General features: G+C 37.2%; 2 protein-coding genes across 2 annotated transcripts; one reads left to right on the forward strand and one right to left on the reverse strand.

Moving 5' to 3' along the window:
* Nucleotides 1-4,983: 4,983 nt before the first annotated feature.
* LOC126718962 (UBP1-associated protein 2B-like) lies at nt 4,984-8,766 on the reverse strand. Its single transcript, XM_050421391.1, has 2 exons — nt 7,164-8,766; nt 4,984-5,219 (listed from the first exon to the last, which is right to left on the reverse strand). The coding sequence occupies exon 1, from the start codon at nt 8,673-8,675 to the stop codon at nt 7,164-7,166; it is 1,512 nt and encodes a 503-aa protein (XP_050277348.1). The 5' UTR covers nt 8,676-8,766; the 3' UTR covers nt 4,984-5,219.
* Nucleotides 8,767-17,145: 8,379 nt separating this feature from the next.
* LOC126718970 (UBP1-associated protein 2A-like) lies at nt 17,146-20,475 on the forward strand. The gene is made up of 2 exons (XM_050421403.1): nt 17,146-18,820; nt 20,159-20,475. Exon 1 carries the CDS (start codon nt 17,283-17,285, stop codon nt 18,807-18,809), a length of 1,527 nt encoding a protein of 508 aa, XP_050277360.1. The 5' UTR covers nt 17,146-17,282; the 3' UTR covers nt 18,810-18,820; nt 20,159-20,475.
* The last annotated feature ends 2,123 nt before the right edge of the window (nt 20,476-22,598 follow it).

A 22,598-nucleotide genomic window follows, 5' to 3' on the forward strand; every position in this document is an offset into this window, starting at 1 on the left:
GTATAAAAGAAAAAATATGTAACCTAAAAGGGGGGCTCCTCCAGTTCCACTGAAAGAAAAAAGGGCTTCAGAATGCAAATATACTGGAACCATGCATAAATATCTTAGCAAAAAAACACAGCCGGGTAAACATGGCTTAGCCTTTCGATCCCACACTCTACAAATGATATTGTATGGGCCCATTTACGTACGAACCCAACTCGACTGCGGTTTAACGCAAATCGTGTGCCTACAGTAAAGATTTATTGTTATACTCTCATTATATATAAGAAATTGCTCTTTTTTAGGTTATAAAAATTAATTGATTTTTTCCTAATCTTGTATAAGAAGAAAATACTATCATTGTTTTAAATAAAAAGTATCATAATGTAAAGTAGTAGAGTTAAACACATCACGTTTATTACACTATTTTATTTATTTACTTTCCATAATATATACTATTGAAGTGCACAAGATTTGCAAGAAGAGCCTAGCCCGACTTAGTATAGATTGCAGGAATGGAACCAAATTACTTGTTTGTTGGTTATTTTAAATTTGCAAATGACTTTCTCATAAAAAAAAATAAGAATAAAATAAAATAAAATAAAAACCTAGTATAGATTGCAGGAATGGAACCAAATTACTTGTTTGCTGGTTATTTTAAATTTGCAAATGACTTTCTCCAAAACAAAAAAAAACAACTTTGCAAATGAATTTTATAAATACTTCGGAATCCATGGCATTTCATCATTGAAAAATAAGTAATAACTTTTCTCAATTCTCTCCCAAATTATCTCTTTTTCAATTCTTCCTTTCTTCTTCTTTTTCTTGAAGGTGCCTTATAAAGTCAATTTTCATTCATGTTGTTTCTTTTCCCGGAAAGATTTTTTCTATAAAATTTCTTGAAACTATAGTGATTAAAATCGATATTCCATATAAGATCAATAAAACAGTCTCGTAGATCATATCAATGATCACAAGATTCTATTTTTCATTTTTTTTTAAAAGGAATAAATCACCACAAGTGTTAAAAAATAATTGGAGAAATTTAAATTTGACATTATACAATTTACATACTCTACACCACACCTCTACAGCTCTACTAGTACTAACTAAAAAAATATTATATATTTCTAAACACAATTTATTAAAATTATTTAAATCGATAATTTTTAAAATGATGAAGAAAAATAGTATTTTAATTTTATATTTTAAAAAGATGATTCTTGAAAAATCCCAAAGCCAAAGTTATCAATTAACTCATATTACTAATCTAAATATTATTTTTAATCTGGAACAATTTGAATGAAAATTCCTTCAACCGGCTACCTAATAGCTTAAAAGTCGATCCACACGTACCTTTAATCACATGACCTACTTAAAAGTCATGTAACTCATTTGAATATTTTAGTGAAATATGATATTTGATACACTTGGATGATATTATAAGCTGTCCAACCGGCTACCTAACAACTTAGAAGTCGATCCACACGTACCTTTAATCACGTGACCTACTTAAAAGTCATGTAACTCATTTGAATGTTTTAGTGAAATATGACATTTGATACACTTGGATGATATTATAAGCTGTCACGCAATGACTAGGAAAGAGAATTTTTCGAGGAAAACTGTCTTAAAAGGACAAAATTTCAAAACTATATCTTTTAAAAAATAGGATCGGTCAACACATAGCAGACAAATTGCAACTATACATTTTTCTTTTGATGATTGCCTTCAAAAGCCTCTCAAATATTCTTCCCAATTCTTAAATACTCAGCCAATGAAACCAGCACGCTTGAAGCCATTATTGACAATGACAACCACACCTAATTCTCAAATAATTTGACGGTGAAACTAGTGAGCTCAAAGCCATCATTGGCAGCCACACCTTCCGAAAAGTGTGTTATCATCAAGGCCGTTGACATTCTCCTCAACATACTCAAGGAGGCCATCATGGCATTAACATCATCATCACCATTACCCTTTCTCTTTCCCTCTCTGAGTTTGTGATTTCTTTTTTCTTTCAATTTTCTGTTCACTTGAATTGAATTTTGGTATGCATGAATGGTGGTGTTGTCAGGCATTTTGAGAAGCATAGTAGGACATTATTTTGGCTGAAAAAGATGATTTGAGCTTATGATAGAATCATCTAGGATCATCCTTGGGATAGCAATGCAATGCAATGCAATCCCAAGTTCTAGTTTGTGATTCTACTTCAACTTTATTCTATGACTGAATATGCAACCATCCGAATCGATCTCATGATCAAGCATCATAAGATGCTATAATCTTGATCATGATCTTAATAACTATGACGTTGATATATGACACTTTATCTAATGCGACCATACAATGCATTTAACTCTTAGAGCAACTGCATCAATTCGTCTAAAAATTTATGTATATTTTACACTAAAAACCTATTGTTCCTATTTTACACTACCACATTTCCAAAACACCCACATCAGTTTATCTATTTTACAAATCCATTCTAATTAAATAATAGGGATAATTACAGATAACCCACCAGTGGTTTGGGCGAAAATCACCTTGCCTACTAGTGGTTTGAAAAGTATCACTTAACCCACCTGAGGTATGTTCCGTTTGTTTTCCGTAACCCACCTCTATTAAAATCAGGGGTAAATAGATATTTTTGCTCAAATTTTATATCTCTCTCCACCCAAAACAAAAAATAGCACAAAAATAAAAGAGAAACAAGATTAAAAAGTGGTATTTGTCTCCCTATATTCACACAAATTTTGAACATGAAGAACGTACCAAAAAAAAAATTTATTCGCACGTTCACACTACTCTGATTATTTTAATGATTTTTTTTCCTTATTTTTTTCTTCCTTTTCTTTCATTTCATCCCAGCCGTCTCTCTCCTCACATCTTCCCTCTGAGTTTCTCTCTTTTCCTCCATCGCCGATATGCACAAGCCCATCCACCATAAACCCAGCTCACCTCCCTAGTTCCGATCCAGCCCTTTCGCCGACCCAGCTCGCCAATCTTCGCATCCCATTCCGTCGACCCAGCTCACCGATCTTCCTCCACTCCTCACCGGCCCAACTCCCCTACCCAAACGTATTCCTCCACTCGTCGCCGACCCTCACTCTCGCCAACCCAAGCCGTGGGTTTTGCCGTGTTCAATGTGGGTTTCGGGTTTAATGGTTTGAGGGTTTGATGGTGGTGGATTTTGGCTGTGGTAGTGGGTTTGTGGCAGTGGATTTTGGTTTGTTTTGTGGTGGATGGCTGGATTTTGTCTGGGTTTCGTGGTAGCTGGGTTGCTGGATTTCGCCGCCATGCCTCCCCTCTTTGGGTGGATCATGGTCGTGGTTTAATGGGTTTTGTTTTTTATTTTGTTTTTGATGGGAGGATCGTGGTCGTGGTCTGGGTTGCTAGATTTTGTTTTTGATTTTTTTCTTGTTAATGGGTTTGGTAGTGGATCGTAGTTGGGTATGTTCTTCATGTGTAAAATTTGTGTGAATGGAGAGAGAAACAAATACCACTTTCTGATCTTGTTTCTCTTGCATTTTTGTGTTATTTTTTGTTTTGGGAGGAGAGAGACATAAAATTTAAGCAAGAATACTTATTTACCCCTGATTTTAACAAAGGTGGGTTACGGAAAACAAACGAAACATACCTCAGGTGGGTTAAGTGAAACTTTTCAAATCACGGGTAGGCAATGTGATTTTCGCCAAAACCACAGGTGGGTTATGTGTAATTATCCCTAAATAATATTATTTATTGTTTATTATTATTATTTATTAATACACATCCTCTCTTTCCCTCGTAATCTATTTTACTTTTCAGCTCTCTCACCCGTTCCTCTCTTTCCCTCACACTCTCCCTCATAGCCACCTTACCCAGCCCGCCGTTATCGCCAATCCAACTCGCTGCCTCAGCCTTCTGTCGATTCGGCCTCCCTCTCACTTTCACCCTCCCTTTTTCCTTCGCCCCTCCCTCTCTCCTCCACCACCGACCCTTCGCCTCCCACCCCCAACCGACAATAACAATGGAAGATCCGACGGCAACATTGGAAGACCCGACGACAGCAGATCAGTCGGCAAATCTGGCTTTGTTGGACATTTCACGTGAGTTTTCCGTTGAGTATGGTTTGGGTTGGGTTTTCCGGTGGATTTGGACTGTTTTTGGGTTGGGTTTACCAGTGGGTTTGTCTCGATTTTGAGTTGGATTTTCTAATTGTTTTTCCGTTGATTTTGGGTTAATTTTCTGTGCTAGGTTGCGGTGTTTGGTGGTGGCACTGGGTTTGGTGGTTGGGCGGTTATTTTCTTCTTCCTTCTTCTTATTCTGGCGCGCTGGATTGTTGTAAATGTTGGGGAATGTTGGCGAAGAGAAGTAGTTTGATAGAGGAGAGAGAGAAAAAAAAATTAAAAAAAAGAAAATCATTTACACATGAACAATAACCGTGTATATATGCATGGTTACTGTTCATTTACACAGCTTTGGTGTATATTTGCACATTTTTACACAAACTGATGGAGGTGTTTTTTGGGTTAAAATGTGCAAAATTGAGCACTTTTTGCATTTTACACATTTTTACAACCACTGATGTGGTTGCTCTTAGGCGATGGCCAAATGCTGCTATGCCTAATAAGGGGAAATAAAAGGTTTCAAAGGCCAGTTCTCTGGCGACCAAGTGAACAAATATATAACCTTGTAAACATTCTTATTTCTTGGCAATCCATAATGCAAACCAGGCAAATTAGCCAGCAGAAATTGGCAAGGGCAACTAAAAGATTTTGCAGAACTGCAGAAGGATAGCACTACCATAAGATACCCAAACCAGTTTAATCAAACTTAAAAACACAAAATAAACTATAGATTTCAAGCCCCCACAGGCTAAGGCAAAAACGCAGCCTTAAAAGGTGAAAAAACCCTTAAAATCCAATAATATTTCCTGTTTTCCTGTTCAATGAAAACATCTATCTAAAGTTCAAATTCCCCCTCCCCTCATTTAAAATGCGTGTGTGTATAACTCAATAGACAAACGAGATATTAATAGAACAAATGACACTACAAGAGAGAGAGAGCTCAATAAATTCATAGAGCAACTGTCAAAATGATTTCACAGAAGTCCTTCAAAGTTACAGGCAGGTCATTGCAAGGCCCAATAACAACCTAAAGCAAATAACACATCACATTTTACCTCAGCTTCACCTTAATTGGAGTCCCAGCATCAATCATTGTTGTTGTGTCTCATGGCTTTGACTTAAGACCTGAAATCAGCAATCCCCAAAATTTAAACAACAACAAAATAACAATAACCAAACCTTAATCCCAAATTTTTGGTCATTACAGCAATCCAACAAGTTGCAAAAGCAAGCATCATTAATTATCTAAGAAGTAATTGACCTGGATGGTAAGCAACACTTATATTTTCTTAAAAAATGTATCATGCCAATTCTCATGAGAAAAGGGTAAAAAATGGAGGTCATATACACACAATTTTTTCTTTTAACTTATTTGCTTATATACAGCTTTTGAAAGCCTCACATTTTTTTAGGTACAATTATACTTTGTCCAACTTTCAACAAAATGCTGAATCCAAATGGACAATATTCTTCCATTTCACAATTAATGGAACAGACAATACATACAAGACATAAGGATGATGAGTCAATGAAAATATCTATGATTGGATATTTGGATTTATCATTAAAAAAAATAAAAATCCAATATCTACAATGAATGATTTATAAAGTTATAATAAGCTTTTAAATATCACAAAAAAAGTTATATTATTATCTGAATGAGGGGGTACCAGCCATAGCAATAGTAGTTCCTCTGTGAGGGGATAGCAAGTGTACCCCAGGTGGGTTGAGGCATAGCCTGACCTGAGCCCCGCCCAAAGCATTGATGGTTTCAGGTAATAAAAGGCAATAGTCCTTAAACCAAACTAGCATCCCACCGTCATCTGGAAAGGTTTGAAATCAAGACCTACCACATACCAAGACTCTTAACCACTAGGCCATGATGTTGGGTAGTTCATGTAAAGAGTACACTTGAATCTCTATATGTAAGAGTACCAAAGATAGAGTTTGGATTTAAAACCATCATGTTTAATAAGGACCATGGAGAAAAAGAAATAGAACTTTTGACTGGCGTGAGCTGCCAATAGATAGGGTCAAATAGATATTTGTTAACGCTCTTGGCTATTAGTAGAAGAGGGCAGACCATCTAATTTTGTAGAATTTAAAATATCCCTGTATTTTTTATAGTTTCTTAGGGATAGTTGAGTATGTACCCAGTATGCATATCTATCTTTAAGAACTGAGTTACTCTTTCTCAAATTTTTAATACAATTTATTATCCAAAAAAAAGAGTACCAAAGACAGTAACAAACATAAAGGTGAAAATAAAGTATTTTTGTGACTTTTCTTTTTTTGCTGAATAAAAATGGTAAACGGTGGTGACAGGCCATGGCTACCCTGCCTAGGTTTGACCACATAGATCCTATATCCACTAAAGAGCCTAGATACAGATAGGGGGCCACAGGAACTCCATCAGGTCAGTTAAGCCATTGCCTGACCTTAGCCCCGCCCAAAGCACCACTGGTTGATTTACGAGCATTATTTAGTTTGAAAGAAATAATGATACTATACAATTTCCCATGAATCTGCTCTTAAGATTCTATCTAATACTACCAGTAAGCTATAGTTCAAATACTTCCCCACTATACATTAGCTTTGTTTTCACAATTAAAACTACTTATAGTGCTCCTCTGGTATTCCTCTCTTCAGTTCTTCTAACTTCCAATAAGCCTGTTCAAACAAATTTATTTCTTACACACAGTTACTTGGTGCACACTCATGAGCTCACACACAACATTGCTTGATAGTTGCCCAAAGTATGAGAAGACCTCAGAAGACATACTCAAAAGTTAATCCTAACAGCAAACTCAAGCATGGTCAATTGAGATCTAAGTGCACTAAACTGCGCAATAAGAAAAAAGCTCAGATTTATACAAGAAAGCAAATCATCTAATGCATGCATTCTTTTACAATTGCTAATGTTCAGCAAGAAACCCCAATGAGGTCACAAAAACCAAGTTTGTAATCTGTTCTAAAATCAACTCAATGCATATTAAGAAGTAACAACACAACCTAAAATTATGAAAAACACGAAAACATTTAACAAAATGGGTATGGTAGATGTCTTACCTAGCGCCCTAAATAAGATGGCATGGTTCCAACGGGTCCAGTACCAGTTTGGGGTCTCGGTACTGCTGTAGATTGAGCCATTTGTGAACTCTGATACGCGCCCAAACCTTGCAAAGCAGCTTGAGCGCCATAACTACCAATCACAGAAGGGCTTATACTATTAATAGGAGGCTGTGCACCAAAGCCTCCAGCACCGAGTTGAGTCAATCCCATAGGATTAGGAGCATTTCCAACCCTGTTCAAGGGCTGCGACACGCCACCAGGAAACCCAAACCCGACATGGTTCAAATTCAAAACCCCTAAAGCTGGATTTTGGGCCATAAAAACCGCCCCGGGATTAAACGCTTGGCCGGGATTAAATGCTTGACCAGGATTAAAAGCTTGACCAGCCAATGCCGGGTTAAATGCCGCCACAGGAAGAGCAGGAGCAACACCAGCAACACTAGTAGCAACAACGTTATTGGGCTTGGCATCATTACTATTACTGCTACTGTTATTATTCTTATTAACACTGCGGCCTTCGGTGGCAACAGAGCATTGCAATTTGTTACCTTGGAAGAATTTCACAGGTTCTTCCAATGCCTTTTTGACTCCCTCCGCACTCTTGTAAACAAGTATAGCAAATCCTTTGAACTTACCTGTGTCTTTATCCAATCCACCTAATGCCACTGGCCCGTCTTCGAGCTCGCCAAACTCGGCGAAAAAGGCCCTGACCTTCTCCGGAGCAATGTGAGGACCCACATTCGCCACGTAAAGCCGGCGGCCGCTTACAGGGGCTGGCTGAGACTGCGGCTGCTGGTGCTGCTGCTGGGACTGATTGGCGCCGGAGGAGGCGAGCTGGCAGGCCGCCATTCTGGAGCCGATTTTCTTCTGGGGTTGCTTGAGGGCTTTGCGGGCGGAGGCGCTGGTTTTGAAGAGGATAAAGCCGTAGCCTTTGGATCGGTTGGTGATTTTGTCGGAGACGACCTTGCACTCCTCGATTGCGCCGAAGGGTTTGAATGCGGCGGCTAGGGTTTCGGAGTTGGTGTCCCAGGCGAGGCCGTGGACGAAGATTTTGCGCTGGATTGGGTCGGAGTCCACCGTCTTGGTTATGTGCTCGATGATTGATGGGGTTTTCGACGCGGCTTCTTTGAGGATTGAGATGAGTTGGTCTTTGCCGAACGGCTCTAGGAGCTTCTTGATACTGTCTCGCTTCGTATCGTCGTCTTCCTCTTCCTCTTCTTCTTCTTCTTCTTCTGATGATGATGATGAAGAAGAAGATTTGTCATCTGATTCCTCTTCTACTTCTGCTGCTGCTGCTTCTTCTTCTTCTTCCTCTGATTCAGATGAAGAAGAAGATGATGATGATTCTTCTTCTTCTTCTGCTTCTACTTCTTCTGGTTCTGATTCAACGTGTTCTTCTTCTTCTTCAGATTCTTCTGCGGGTGGTGGTGGTGGTTGGGGTTTGAGCAATTTAGGTTTAGAAGAAGAAGTTTCTTCGGCTTTGGAGGCTGATTTGCGCTTCTTGCCCATTTGAATCTTTGATACGTTTCAAAGTTTCAGCGAGGGAGAGGGGTTAGGTTTTTTCAGGACTTTCACACACGAATGAATACAATGAGGCCTTGTTAGGAGGGGGTTTTACAACCTTATCGGATTTTGGGCTTGCGTAATGGGGTTTTTTTTTTTTTTTTTTTTTTGGGGTAAAATTATATTTTTGCCCTAAAACTTCGTTAAAACTTTTTTTTTTCGTCCCAACTTTAAAAAACTTTTTTTTCATCATTAAACTCTGTAAAATATATATATATATATATATATCAATAGTTTAAAGAAAAAAATAATAATGAAAAAATAACATTTTTTCAATAGTTTAGAAATGAAAGATAAACTTTTTAATGGTTTAGAAATGAAATATGAACTTCTTAAAGTTTAGGAATGAAAACCAAACTTTTGGTAAAATTTAGAGATCAAAGTAGTATTTTACCATTTTTTTTTTTTGCTAAACAAAGTGTCAAGGAATTTATTTTTTATAGTGTGTAATCTCTAGTGTTATGCACACTGAGGATTTTACACAAAACTTCTTAGATCTCATGAAATCTTGGAAATCACCATACTAACTTTTGGTTGATTAAAAAAAAAAAGGAAAAAAAAAAAACTTATGGTTGATGTTAGGAATATGAAATAATTGTTGTAATCCATTTAGTTAAGTAGTAAACTAATTAGTTGAGATTAGGATTGTGATGAGTTAATTAGAATTTGAGCACATGTAACTCGTTTAACATATGACTTGATTCATAGAGCACATGTTGAATTAACTAGCCAATTATCTTGAGCCACTTGGGCCAATGACACTATAACTAGTCTCCTATAAATACATAATTGTAATTCAACATTAGATATCAATTGAAAAATAATTAGTGCATCTTTCTCTCTCTCTATGGAGGGTGACTACCTTGAATTAAGTCAATTTTCCTACAATTCTCATCAATCCCCCTATAATTCTTATCCATCCCCATTAGGAACCATCGGATTCCTAACAGTTGATTATCATGTCTTACAAACCCTACACGAAACATAATAACTTTTAAGTGATTGTTTTTTTAGTAAAGGGTTTTTTCATAGTTCTAAAAATTGGAACGATCAAACAATTTGTTCTTGGTTTTTTTAGATTTGAATGAACCGATTTCATGTTTGATTCTCGGTTCAACCAGCCAGTCTGATCCGTTTTTTCAAACCATGAGATTTTTCCCTTACTAGTCAAGTGGTAAGGTAAGGTGCTATTTAATGAAGAAAATAGACATAAGGAAAGTGGTTCTGATAGTTTAACTATCTAGAGTAAGGTTCTATTTGGTTTGAGGGGTGGAAAATTGGAATGATAGAAAAGTGGGAGGATAGAAAAATATGTTTTTCTATTTAGTTTTCTCTCATATGTTTTTGGTTGAGATGATGGAAAAGTTGAGAGATGGAAAACTATGAAAAATGAAATTGGTATAAATTTACAATTATGTCCCTATTAAATAAAACAAAAGGCAATACAATTTTTTATACACATTTATTTATTTAAAAAATTATGTATGGGCATTTCACTTTTTTTTTTTTAATTATTATTTCAAAGGCACAAGCCAAATCCAAAAAATTGTGGGGGAAAAAAAAACAAGAAAGGAACTATAGAAGAAAGTGATAAAAACAAAAGAAAGAAAAAAAAAATGATATCAAAAAAAAAAAAAAAAAAAAAAAAAAACCCCAAAACAACATGAATGTGCATAGATTAGTAACAGAGAAGAAACAAAAAATGTTAGTGTGCGTATCCAAAATATGTGGCTATTGGGCTTAACCTCTACTTGAGCTCACAATCTATTTGTTTTATGGGGTTTTGGGTTTTCTACTGTGGGTGGTCCTGTGCTCGGCAGACCCAAATATACTTCTGTTTCCTCAAGCCATTCTCTCTTCCTTACAAAATCACTCCTTTGCTCTCTCTGAGTGTTTACTCTCTTTTACTAGTACTCTTCCCAGAATTGCCAACCCCAATTACTCGTTCTCATCTCTTATTTATAGCTCAAGATTAGTGGAAGGGTTATGATTACTTTAGGTTATTAGTGGGTTTGGAGGTCCAATTCCATTGCCTTTAAGTGAGTGTTTAGGTGGGAGTGGGAGGAGTGGTATTGGAACTGCTTCCTACCTTAGAAAAGCTGCTCAGCAGCGATACTCTCTGTTGAGGGGAAAATTTTTGATGTTCCCAAATAGAACCAAGCAAGAGATGGAGGATGCACCCTAACAAGAAGACAACAATAAAACCCAATAAACATGTTACTGTTGTTAGTTTGTTATATTATTAGTCATTTTACAGCATCATAGTTCAAATCAGTCCTCTAATAGTACAGTATTATCTCCAATGATAGGGTAATTTCATATTAATAAATGTGTTTACATGGTAAAAATCATATTTATTTCCTTATTATTATTAAGTCAACATAAGGGAGAACTTCCATAGTTTCCAAAATATTATGACCTTCGTCATAATAATATTAAATAAGGATTAAAGGCTTTATAGTTACAAATAAAAGAGGAAAAAATGATGGAATGAAGGGAGATAGAGCATGCCTAGCCGTGTGCATCGGTTGGTTAAGTTTATCCCATTAATCATGCACTTAAATGATTTTCTCCATGTAATGCCCTTTTAGTTTTTTGTCAAACATGAGTGAGTTCGTGCCTTTCATAAGAATAGTTTTAAGTATTAGCAATGTATGTCTTCAATTAGAATGATTTTAATATGAAGTCTTTATGCCTATTAAGAGAAAGGCCTTAGTATTGATGTCCATATGCCTTCCATTAGAAAGGGCTTTTGTAATGTGTTATTGGAAGAGTATTTTGATATGTTTTGAGATGTGTAGAGATGGTAAGAAATATATATATATATATATATATTGTGAGATATGGTGTTTGTAATATGTATAGGAATTATATATAGATACTTTGTTGGACATGGATTTTGTATATGTATACTTTGTGAGATATGGAGTTTAAAGACATATGAGAAATATGTATGGGTATTTTGTGAGGAATGTGTTTGTAAAATATATGGGAGTGTGAGATAGATAATATAAAGGTTGAATATAGTAAGTACATGAGATTATTTGTGTTATGGGTTATGTTGTTTTCTAAGAAGGGAGATTTTGTATGAGAAATAAAGAATGAGATGGAGATGTGTTTTTGGGCAGCAAAAATGATGAAGTTTCAGAATAATGGAGTGTAGGAAAGATGGGTAATGGATAATGGTGTGTTGTAATATGTGTGTTGTGTTGTTATCTATGAAAAGTGATTTTGTAAGAGAGATGGGGGAGTATGAAAATGTGTATGTGGTAGCAAAATGAGTGAGGTTTCAGAATAAGGGGGTAAGAGAGGTATGAATCCCCCCTTTTGTGTGTAGCTTGGTCCTCTTTATATAGAGTCAAGCATGTAACTAAATCAGAATTTAGTTGAAGGGAAAAATAGCAAATAAGGAAAAGTCATTGACAAAGTAAGTGGTTTCATTAGAGTGATTTTGTTTTTTAGCCAAAAGAAGAAAGTTAGAGACTTTAAGGCTGATGTTATAGTTGTAACAGCTGTCAATCACAGCTATTACAGCTGAAAGATGTCATCCAAATGACATCTTGCTTGGAATAAAAAATATTTGGTATTAAAGTCACGGTTTTGCCTAAAATGACAAGATAATCTTTATGGAACCCTCTTGTTTCTGACAACCAGCTGCTGGGATTGGGCATTAATGGGCAAATGACATCATTTTAGGACATGTGTCAACTTGCTAGAGCTTCTACAGCTTCTGTTGGAGCTGTTGCAGCTTGTGCAGAAGCTGTTGCAGCTTGTGCAGAAGCTGTTGCAGCTTCTGCTGGAGTTGTTACAGCTTGTGTAGAAACTGTTGCAGTCTCCGCTAGGGCTGTTATTAGTATTTTCGGCTAAGTTTCCTCTCTTAAAAAATTATATGTTTAGTCCATATATAATTTCGGTAAGTAATAGACTAGTTTGTTGATGTTTGATGAAGTCTTAGAGATGTAAATATGGTCTTTTTGTAGTTTAACCAAATCTTGGAGAGTAAGGAGAGTATTTAATGCTAGATATGAGACACTAGTGTATATTTAGCTATATACTTGAAATTGATTTATATGAAAATAATAATATAATTAATATGAAATGACATAATTATATTTTAAAACTCATATTATATGATGGACATTGATTTTTATGTAAAGAGTATGAGGAGTTTTATCATTTTAAGTGTTATGTGATACGAGAGGCTTACCAAATGTTACTTATTGCACATTGACCCGTCAGAGTTCAGGGAATCGGGGAAGACATGCCAAGCAACATGCTTTCCTTTATCAACTTTGAACCACTAGAGCTTTACTGTACATACTTCTTGACCCTCTAAACCACGACTCCCAAATTTCCCCCGATGAGACTCATGAGCTTGGATCAAGAGCTAAAAACGAGATGTTGTGCCATGAGCTCGAACTATGGGCATTGATGAGATTATATTGCCATGAGTTTTGGACCATGTGTTTCGGCATCATTTTTGTGAATATGGACTCTTTTGGGCTTTAAAATAGATTTTCCCCAAAATCCATGATAGTTTTGCGTGGTGCGGGTCGCCAATGAAATGAAACCATGTAGTGTGGAAAATTTGTCCTCAACACTCTCCAAGGTACTGCCAAGAGTAGTTATTGTCTTGTTCGGGATATGGTTGACCGGGCAAGGTCTAAGTGATGAAACATGATGCATACAAATTAAGAGTATTTGCCCAATGGGCTCTAGGCTGGCATGAGGCCGAGTCCTGGGCCTATGGCCCTAGAGGGCTTAGGGCCCGGAGTCCATCAAAGGGGTTGGGGTCATGGGCCATATCGTTAGGTTGAAGTTCAGGGCCTAAGTGGGCTCAGGGATCCCTATGTCATACAGTTAGCAAAGAAGAATGTGTAGGGCCATTTTGGGTAGCTCATGTTAGTGAGTTTCTCCCCTTAGTTTTCTCCCCATTTTGGGGAAAAAACCTTTTGATGGGTCCGGGGAGAAAACACCTGGATCCCACCATATTTTTTTCCATTCCTTCTCCCAACCAAAGACCCATTAAAACTTTTTTTCTTTCAACTTTTCTCTCTTAAATTTTCCATCCTCTCTAAAATCTCTCCAAACTATCTAGAGTAAGGGTCTATTTGGTTGGAGGGGTGAAAAAGTGGAATGATAGAAAATAGGGAAATGATAGAAAAGTGGGAAGATAGAAAAATATGTTTTTCTATTTAGTTTTCTCTCATATGTTTTTGGTTGAGAAGATGGAAAAGTTGAGAGATGGAAAACTATGAAAAATGAAATTGGTATAAATTTATAATAATGTCTCTATTAAATAAAACAAAAGGCAATACAATTTTTATACACATTTATTTATTTTAAAAATTATGTATGGACATTTCACTTTTTTTTTTAATTATTATTTCAAAGGCAGAAGCCAAATCCAAAAAATTGTGGGGAAAAAAAAGAAGAAGAAGAAGAAAGGAACTATAGAAGAAAGTGATAAAATGATGTGAAAAAAAAAAAAAAAAACCCCCAAAACAACGTGAATGTGCATAGATTAGTAATTGAGAAGAAACAAAAAATGCTAGCAAAGAAGAATGTGTAGGGGCATTTTGGGCAACTCATGTTAGTGAGTTTCTCCCCATTTTGGAGAGAAAACTTTTTGGTGGGTCGAGGGAGAAAACACCTGAGCTCCACCATATTTTTTTCCACTTCTTCTCCCAACCAAACACCCATTAAAACTTCTTTATTTCCACTTTTCTCTCTTAAAATTTTCATTCTCCCTAAAATCTATCCAAACAAACACACCCTAAGGGACTGAAGGATAGAATAAAGGACTAAAGGATGTTAGTGATTAGTATCCACTTCTAAGTGGGCAAATGATCCAAAGGACAAGTAGGTGATAACAAGCCAGATTTTGAAATTCAAGTGATAGACAAAGACAAAAAATGTGAGCACTCTTACTATACGGCTTTTTGGTGTTGCCCTATCTTGTTGGAGGCAATTTCTTTTTATTTATTTATTTAAAAAAGCTTCTCTCCCACTAAACAGTGTTGGGTTAAGGCCTAAGCCCAAGACCCTTATTACAAATATGTCACATCCCTTTAATAACAATGCCCCACCTCCATAATAAAATAAAATTAAAAAAGGCCATAAACATATATGATAGTAAGAGGGTTAAAAAATAAACAAAAACTCTAAACCGGTTTGAAACTAAACTCTTTCCTAAAAATGTATGGTAATTGTTATAACGAGTAATTATTTGTTTATTTAATTTTTTTTCCTCCCAATCATAAGTATCCAAAGTATTTTAGCATCTGATTTCCTAGCTGCGTGTTATATCACATCCTATAAGCATTAAGTAACTATAGCAATGACTTCATTGGGATGGTTTCAAGATGCTAGCTAAGAGTTTAAACACAATACTTTATAAATTTGATGAAATCTTTGAACCACTACAACTATTTGGTTGATTATGATAAGTGCAATTCCTTACAAACCCTAAAGGAAACATAATAACTTTTCAATTATTGTTTTTTTAGTAAAGGCCTAAGCCCAAGACCCTTATTACAAATATGTCACATCCCTTTAATAACAATGCCCCACCTCCATAATAAAATAAAATTAAAAAAGGCCATAAACATATATGATAGTAAGAGGGTTAAAAAATAAACAAAAACTCTAAACCGGTTTGAAACTAAACTCTTTCCTAAAAATGTATGGTAATTGTTATAACGAGTAATTATTTGTTTATTTAATTTTTTTCCTCCCAATCATAAGTATCCAAAGTATTTTAGCATCTGATTTCCTAGCTGCGTGTTATATCACATCCTATAAGCATTAAGTAACTATAGCAATGACTTCATTGGGATGGTTTCAAGATGCTAGCTAAGAGTTTAAACACAATACTTTATAAATTTGATGAAATCTTTGAACCACTACAACTATTTGGTTGATTATGATAAGTGCAATTCCTTACAAACCCTAAAGGAAACATAATAACTTTTCAATTATTGTTTTTTTAGTAAAGGGTTTTTTCCCCCACTGATAAAGTGGTAAGGTAGGGTTATGTTCAATGACAAAAACAAACATTAGGAGAAGTGGTTTAGGTAACTTAGCTAGTTAGAATAAATGGCTAAAAATCCTCATGTTAGTGGATCCAATCCACTTCTAAGTTTGGAAAGGGTCCAAAGGACAAGTAGCCGAGAGCAAACCATGTTTTAAGATTAAAGTGAAAGAGGAAGACAAAAGATGTTAGTGCTCTTACACTCTATGACTTTTTGGTGTCTCCCAATATTGTTGAAGGCAAGATTTAAAAAAAAAAAAAGTTAATATCCTCTTAAAGGTCAAGACCTAAAGCCTAAGGCCCTCACTACAAAAAGGTCTCACCCCTTTTATAACAAGGCCCATTATAAAAAATCTGACACATATATGATAGTAAGTGGTTTGAAACAATGTTTGTACCTTTTTGAACTAAATGGTGTCAATACCAAATGTATCGGTGTTAAAAAAATTTGGTGGGAAGTAAACGATGTTAATATTGATTTAAGTTGTTCATGTGAGTTGTACACGAGTAGCGCACTTGTCTAATTTAGCACATGCCACTCATGATTTTGAGGAATTTCATCAAAACCAATTTGAATATAAACTTCGTCTCTTGGATTGGCACATAGTAAATTGGAGCAAGATAATTGACGGCAAACTAATTTATAACCAAACTTGACCTACTTTTGTGTTAGGAGCTTTACTTGTTACTGATGATGGCATGAGGAATGAGGGTGCTTGGGCAGCATTGGGCCAATCACATGACTTCATGTTTTATCAACACACTCATGGGCCTATGGCTCCTCATGCTTGACTAGTGATGCTCTTAAGGGCTCTTTGAAGGGGACTTGCCCAGTCTCCTTAGTTGGGTTGGATCGATGAGCAGTGATGAGGAGCAGTGATGAGGGGCAGCATGTGGAGGCACCTCGCTCCACATGATGCCCTAAAGCCATTGCAGAGGAGGGCCATGGTTGGCAGAGATGGATTTTGATGATGGGCACTAGTAGGTGGTGCTAACCTTATGTGGTGGTGCATGGCATTGGTGCATGGCATTGGTGGCTTAGTTGTTGGTTCCTTGTGTATGGGCTGTAGTGCTGATAAGAGACCTTGAGCATGGGCCAGTTCTCTAGGCTTGTAAAAGGATTTTTTTTGTACTTAAAATTAACTAATAGAAGTTAGAGGTGAGTTCCTTGTAAATATTTTGTGTGTTGTATGTTTAAACGCACTATATAATTTGTTGCAAGTATTATTGCAGTGAGTATGTGAAAAAATTGACCTTACGACACTTTGGTTAAGTCTAGGCCCGAATAGCAAAGTAGGCCGAACCTTGGAAGCCCAAAACGGAGGCAATAATGAGGCATTATCCAGTCCTGTCATGTTCTGCGCGACCTTTAAAAATCAATCCCATATCACATTATAGCGACAGAAACAAAAACACTATCCTCTTCCCCACAACTCCAAACCCTAGCTCCCCCTTTTTTGGCTTTCCCGCGACACTCAAGAAAAAGAAAAATTCCCCTAAATTAATTACCACTCTCCGCCATGGCCAAGAAGCGAAAGCTGCGATCCTCAGACCCCGAACCCGCCAAGGCGCCGGAGCCCGAACCCGAACCCGAACAGCCAGTCGAAGAAGTGCAGCGCGAACAGCCCGAGCCAATCCCAGAGAACGAAGAAGAAGAACAACAGCAAGTTCAGGATAATATGGCTGTAGACGATTCTAAAGAAGACCCAGAGGAACAACAACAACAGCAGCAGCAACAAGAAGGAGAGGCTGAGGAAGAAGAGGAAGGGGAAGGAGAAGGAGAGCAAGAGCAGAACGAAACCCTAGAGGCGGCCTCGAACGACGCCGTTCCGGCCGAAGCCGAAGCGAACGGAACGGCGGCGGCGCAGGAGGAGGAGGAAGTGGAAGAAGACGACGAGGACGAAGACGTGGAGAAGCTTCTAGAGCCGTTCACGAAGGACCATCTCGTGGCTCTGATCAAGAAGGGAGTGAGCAAGCACCCGGACTTGATCGAAATCGTGCGCGAGCTCGCCGATGCGGACCCCGCCCACCGCAAGATCTTCATCCACGGCCTCGGCTGGGACACCACCGCCGAAACCCTCACCTCCGTCTTCGGCAAGTACGGCGAGATCGAGGATTGCAAGGCGGTCACCGACCGCGTCTCCGGCAAGTCCAAAGGCTACGCTTTTATTCTCTTCAAGCACCGAAGCGGCGCCCGGAAGGCTCTCAAGCAGCCCCAGAAGCAGATCGGCAATCGCACCACTTCCTGCCAGCTGGCTGCCGCTGGGCCAGTCCCGGCCCCGCCGCCGCTCACTCCTCCGGTCTCTGAGTACACTCAGAGGAAGATCTTTGTCAGCAATGTGTCGGCGGATATTGAGCCGGATAAGCTCCTTCAATATTTTAAGCAATTTGGGGAAATTGAGGATGGCCCACTTGGGATTGATAAGCAGACTGGTAAGCCTAAGGGTTTTGCGCTTTTTGTGTATAAGAGCGTTGAGAGTGCTAGGAAGGCTTTGGAAGAGCCTCATAAGAATTTTGAGGGATTTACATTGCATTGTCAGAGGGCTATTGATGGCCCAAAACCCAGCAACAAGCCTTTTCATCATCATCAGCAACACCATCAACCGCAGCAACACCACCATCCTCACCACCACAACCCTCACCCCCACCATTACCATTCAAGAAAGGATAAGAATAAGTATTCATCCGGTGGCCCTGGGGGTGGACCCGGGCATTTGATGGCGCCTTCGGGTCCTACAGTTGGGTTTAATCCGGCTGCAGCGCCCGGGTTGAACCCGGTGCTGGGTCAGGCCTTGAGCACATTACTTGCTAGCCAAGGAGCCGGGTTGGGGGGGCTTGGTAATCTGCTTGGAGGTCTTGGTGGCGCTCCCATGAGCCAGGCAGCTGGGCCACCTACAGCAGGAGGATATGGGAATCAGGCTGGTGGCGGTGGCGGGGGCTATGGAAACCAGCCTGTGATGCAGTATCAGAACCCACAGATGGGGCAGAGCAGTGGTGCTAGGCCCCATCTTCATCCTGGTGCTGGTGCACCATACATGGGTCATTAGGTCACCCTCAGGTATCATTTAGCTGTGCTATTATGTTTTTATTATCTAATTGCTGACTTTTTGTATTGTAGTAAAGAAAGAGTTTTGAAAACATAACATGGGGCTGGTAATCTGGTTATGTGGTACAAAATTAAGGGAACATAATATTGGGGGGGGGGGGGGGGTTTGTTTTAAAAAATCGATTTTAATGCATTGAGTAAGTTTTTTCAGCTTCTGTTAGACAGCATGATTTTTAGTGTGATTTTCAATTTAGTGTGCCTATCAAACATGTTTAAATGAAGAAATGTAGATGTGTTCTCTAAACTCAATCGTTAAGGTTGAAATATTGTTAATTGCATTCAGTCAGTTATCATTTTATCTGCGCATTTTTTCTTATTCTAATACACATCAAGATAATGTCCATGTGAAAAGTTTGGCTGGATATTTTGCACATTTCTTTTTCATGTATTCATCATTTGCTATAAAGTGCTGGAACAATTAATAAATTGGTCTTGGTTGGGGGTTGGTCAATAATTAACCCATGTGTTGCTGTCGGTTGGAAATGTGGACTATAATAGTGTGGATAATCAGAGAAAATGCAAGGTGGCTTCTCTATTTAAGGCTTTCTGTGCTGATAATCGTAATTCTCCATTTTTATGGCCTCTGTGATGGTTAAGGCAGAGAAATTGCAATATGGTGTTCTGCTATTATGATTTCTTTTCATTTTTATTGAGACATGACTTGTATTAATTCTTCAGGTACATTACATTTGCCTAGTCTTTTACATCATTTAGGCTTGCATTGTTGACTTTATGCTGTGTATCTTTATCAGTAAAGATATTTCTCCAAATAGAGATTTTATATCAGATCTGCATAATATGTATAAAACCTGCTTTGTTGTCAGTTCTTTTATTTGCAGTTCTCATCTGAAATAAAATCTTTCATGGTTTTCATGTCAATGTTACATCTATGTAGGCTCTGGATTGTAAAATTGTGTTTATTCTTCTGTGTTTTTTGATGTGTACTGCCTTATTTTGGGTGTTAACTTTGTAGAGAAATTTTCCTTTCTAACTTTCAGTGTATATTTTCATTGCATCCTCTCTTTTTGCACTGTACATATCCAGGTTTGCGCTTTAACTATTTATCATTTTTGACCCTTAATTAATTTGAATCATCATATAGCATTCCTTCGTTTACTACAAAACATTCCCCTGAATATATTTTAGTTGAATAGAATATGGGGTTAACACTTCAAAATTTCTTCCATATTCTATAAATTTTTCTGCATTTATTTCTTTTATATGTGTTCTTCTACTGTAAATTTTGGTTTTTGAATTTGGTCTTTTTATGCTTATGTATTCATTGTGCAGATCCCTCATAGATGCATCAATCATTTAGTTTTGGACTCTGGTGATACTTCAGAAGTTCCAGGCACTCTTGCAAACGACGTCTTTAAATTTGTACCGAAAAGTTATTATTTGCCAACTCATAAAGACTTGCTCAAATTTGTATTTTCTTTCTATTTCAGCAATCTTCATCCCTCCACCTATTTTCAAAACAATGTAGTATTTTTGGTTCCAATAACTTGTTTCTTAAAAAGTGTTGGGGTATGGTAGAACTTTGAGGCAGAGAACATCACGTTTCTTCATGATTTTAAGTGTGTTACTAAACAATGCTTTTCTTACCATCTCCTTGGATTAACTAATGCCCTCATTCTGTGGTTGCTTTACCCCAGACATAGTAATAAGCTAATTTTTAAACTTTTATCCCATGATTTGAAATCATATTTTGCAAGTTGTGTTTTATTCTTTGAAATAGGATTGTCTATGATGCTTTGATGCCACTTCTCTTCTATTATTATAGCTCTGTAAAGCCCAGTAAGTGCAAGCTGGATATAGATCAGGTAATCCTCTCATTGGGTTTTGTATTTTGCTTTTTCCTCCTTCATATGTGGTGGAAGTTGCTTCAGTTACATATGCATTTTATTATAATTTCATATTTTCTTCTCTCTTTTTATTAGTCTTTTCTTTGAGGTCGGGATTTTTTTAACCAAATAATGATCAACAGATTCATTAGTGCATAACTCCTTGATGATTCAAGATACCTTAAAAAGCAATTAAGTGAATTCAACAATGTTGGTGGTGACTGTATTTTAAAATTTTTTAACTTCAATTTGGCTAAAGAATTTCTTGATATCCAACTTTGGAAACGAGTTTTGAATCCTCCCCCCCCCCCCCCCTCCCCCCCAATCCAAAAAAAAAAAAAAAAACCCTCTAAATTTCATTCTAGTCACCCGAGGTTTCAGCAAAAGAAAACATTCTTCTCTACATTTTAATGGAGTTATCCCCCACGTAAAATTTTCAAGAGAAAAAAAAAAAAAGAGAGATTATTTTCTTCTTGGTTTCCAAGATCTTTTAGATTTTTGTCCTATTTTCTGTGTGCCCTAGGGTTGTTGAGTAGATTAATTTCTTGTTACATCAGTTTCCAAAAAGTCATTTATCAATATTTTGGCCATTACATATGCATGAAATTTGGGGAATATGCACTTCTGGTTTGAGAGGGCTGTGGCTATTACAAGGCTTGGGACCTTGACAAGAATGGATCCATAGCGTTGATGATCTGCATCTACTGATGGAATACCCAACTTCTATGTTCTCTCAAGGTAAGAAGCTGAATTCTGCAGTTGCCGTACTTGGAGGTTATGAGTAGCTTGTTCCTTTGTAGATGAATGAATTCTTGCGAAATTTGATAACAGATGAAACAGACATTATCAAGTTGGGATTTTAAGCATCTTTCTGATGTAGAAACATTCATTTGGAGTATTGGCATATTAAAGTGGCATCCATTTGACTTGTTATTAGTCCGAGTAGGCATTGAGCTTATTTGGCCATACGCTAGTATTAGCTGAATAGGTTTTTATGCTTTGAATATGCATGCTCTAACTCCTCTATCTTTACTTGGCACTGCGGATCGTAGTCAATGGTATTAGTGTTGCCTTGCAAAATTCTACTCTTTTTGGGTCCGAGATCCATATGGCGGGTCTCTTCCTCGTTTTTTGATTTTTTTATTTTAATCAAGGATCTTTCATCCTTACTCCCCCTCATTTATTTTTATTTTTTTAAAATTTTTATACACCTCAATCCCTATTCTGGACTTTTCTGGTAAAAGCATTAAGGCCTCATCTCAAACTCACATTTTTACATTTTAAACAACATTAAACATATTTTCACACTTTTTCAACTATACGTATTTCAAAAAACTACAAACAAACTTTCTTAAACTACTCTACCAAACACTCCCTCGATATTGTAGACCCCTAGCTCTTTTTTTTTATTACCTGTTTTGGTTGGAAAATGTTTTTTTGGTAGGAAAATGTGTTTTCAATTTAATTTTACCTGGCAATATTGGGGTCTTGTGGGTTGACCGTCGTTACCTTCTGCCAATACATGATCTAAATAAACGTGCTTTTGAGTTGGGCATGATGCGAAAATGTTTGTAATGTTTTTGTCAAATGTGCCTACGTGAGGGAAAGTGGCAATAATATAATATATGGTAAGAGGGAATGGTCTAATGGTATGCCTGCTCGTCTAAATGAATGGTAATAATCTCTCATTGATAACAATTTATCCAGCAAGAGAATAATCTCGATCTTCCAAAGAAAATGAAGAGGACCGAAAAAAAAAAAAAAAGGGAAGTTCGAGGAAATAAAAATAAAATAAGACGAGAGACAAGAGCTTGTTAGAAATTATGAAAAATATACCATAGACTGGTTGATACACATCAAAATTCACTGGAATTCTGGTCGACGTG

The sequence above is a fragment of the Quercus robur genome, chromosome 1 (assembly GCF_932294415.1).
Source record: "Quercus robur chromosome 1, dhQueRobu3.1, whole genome shotgun sequence".
NCBI classification, from domain to species: Eukaryota; Viridiplantae; Streptophyta; class Magnoliopsida; order Fagales; family Fagaceae; genus Quercus; species Quercus robur.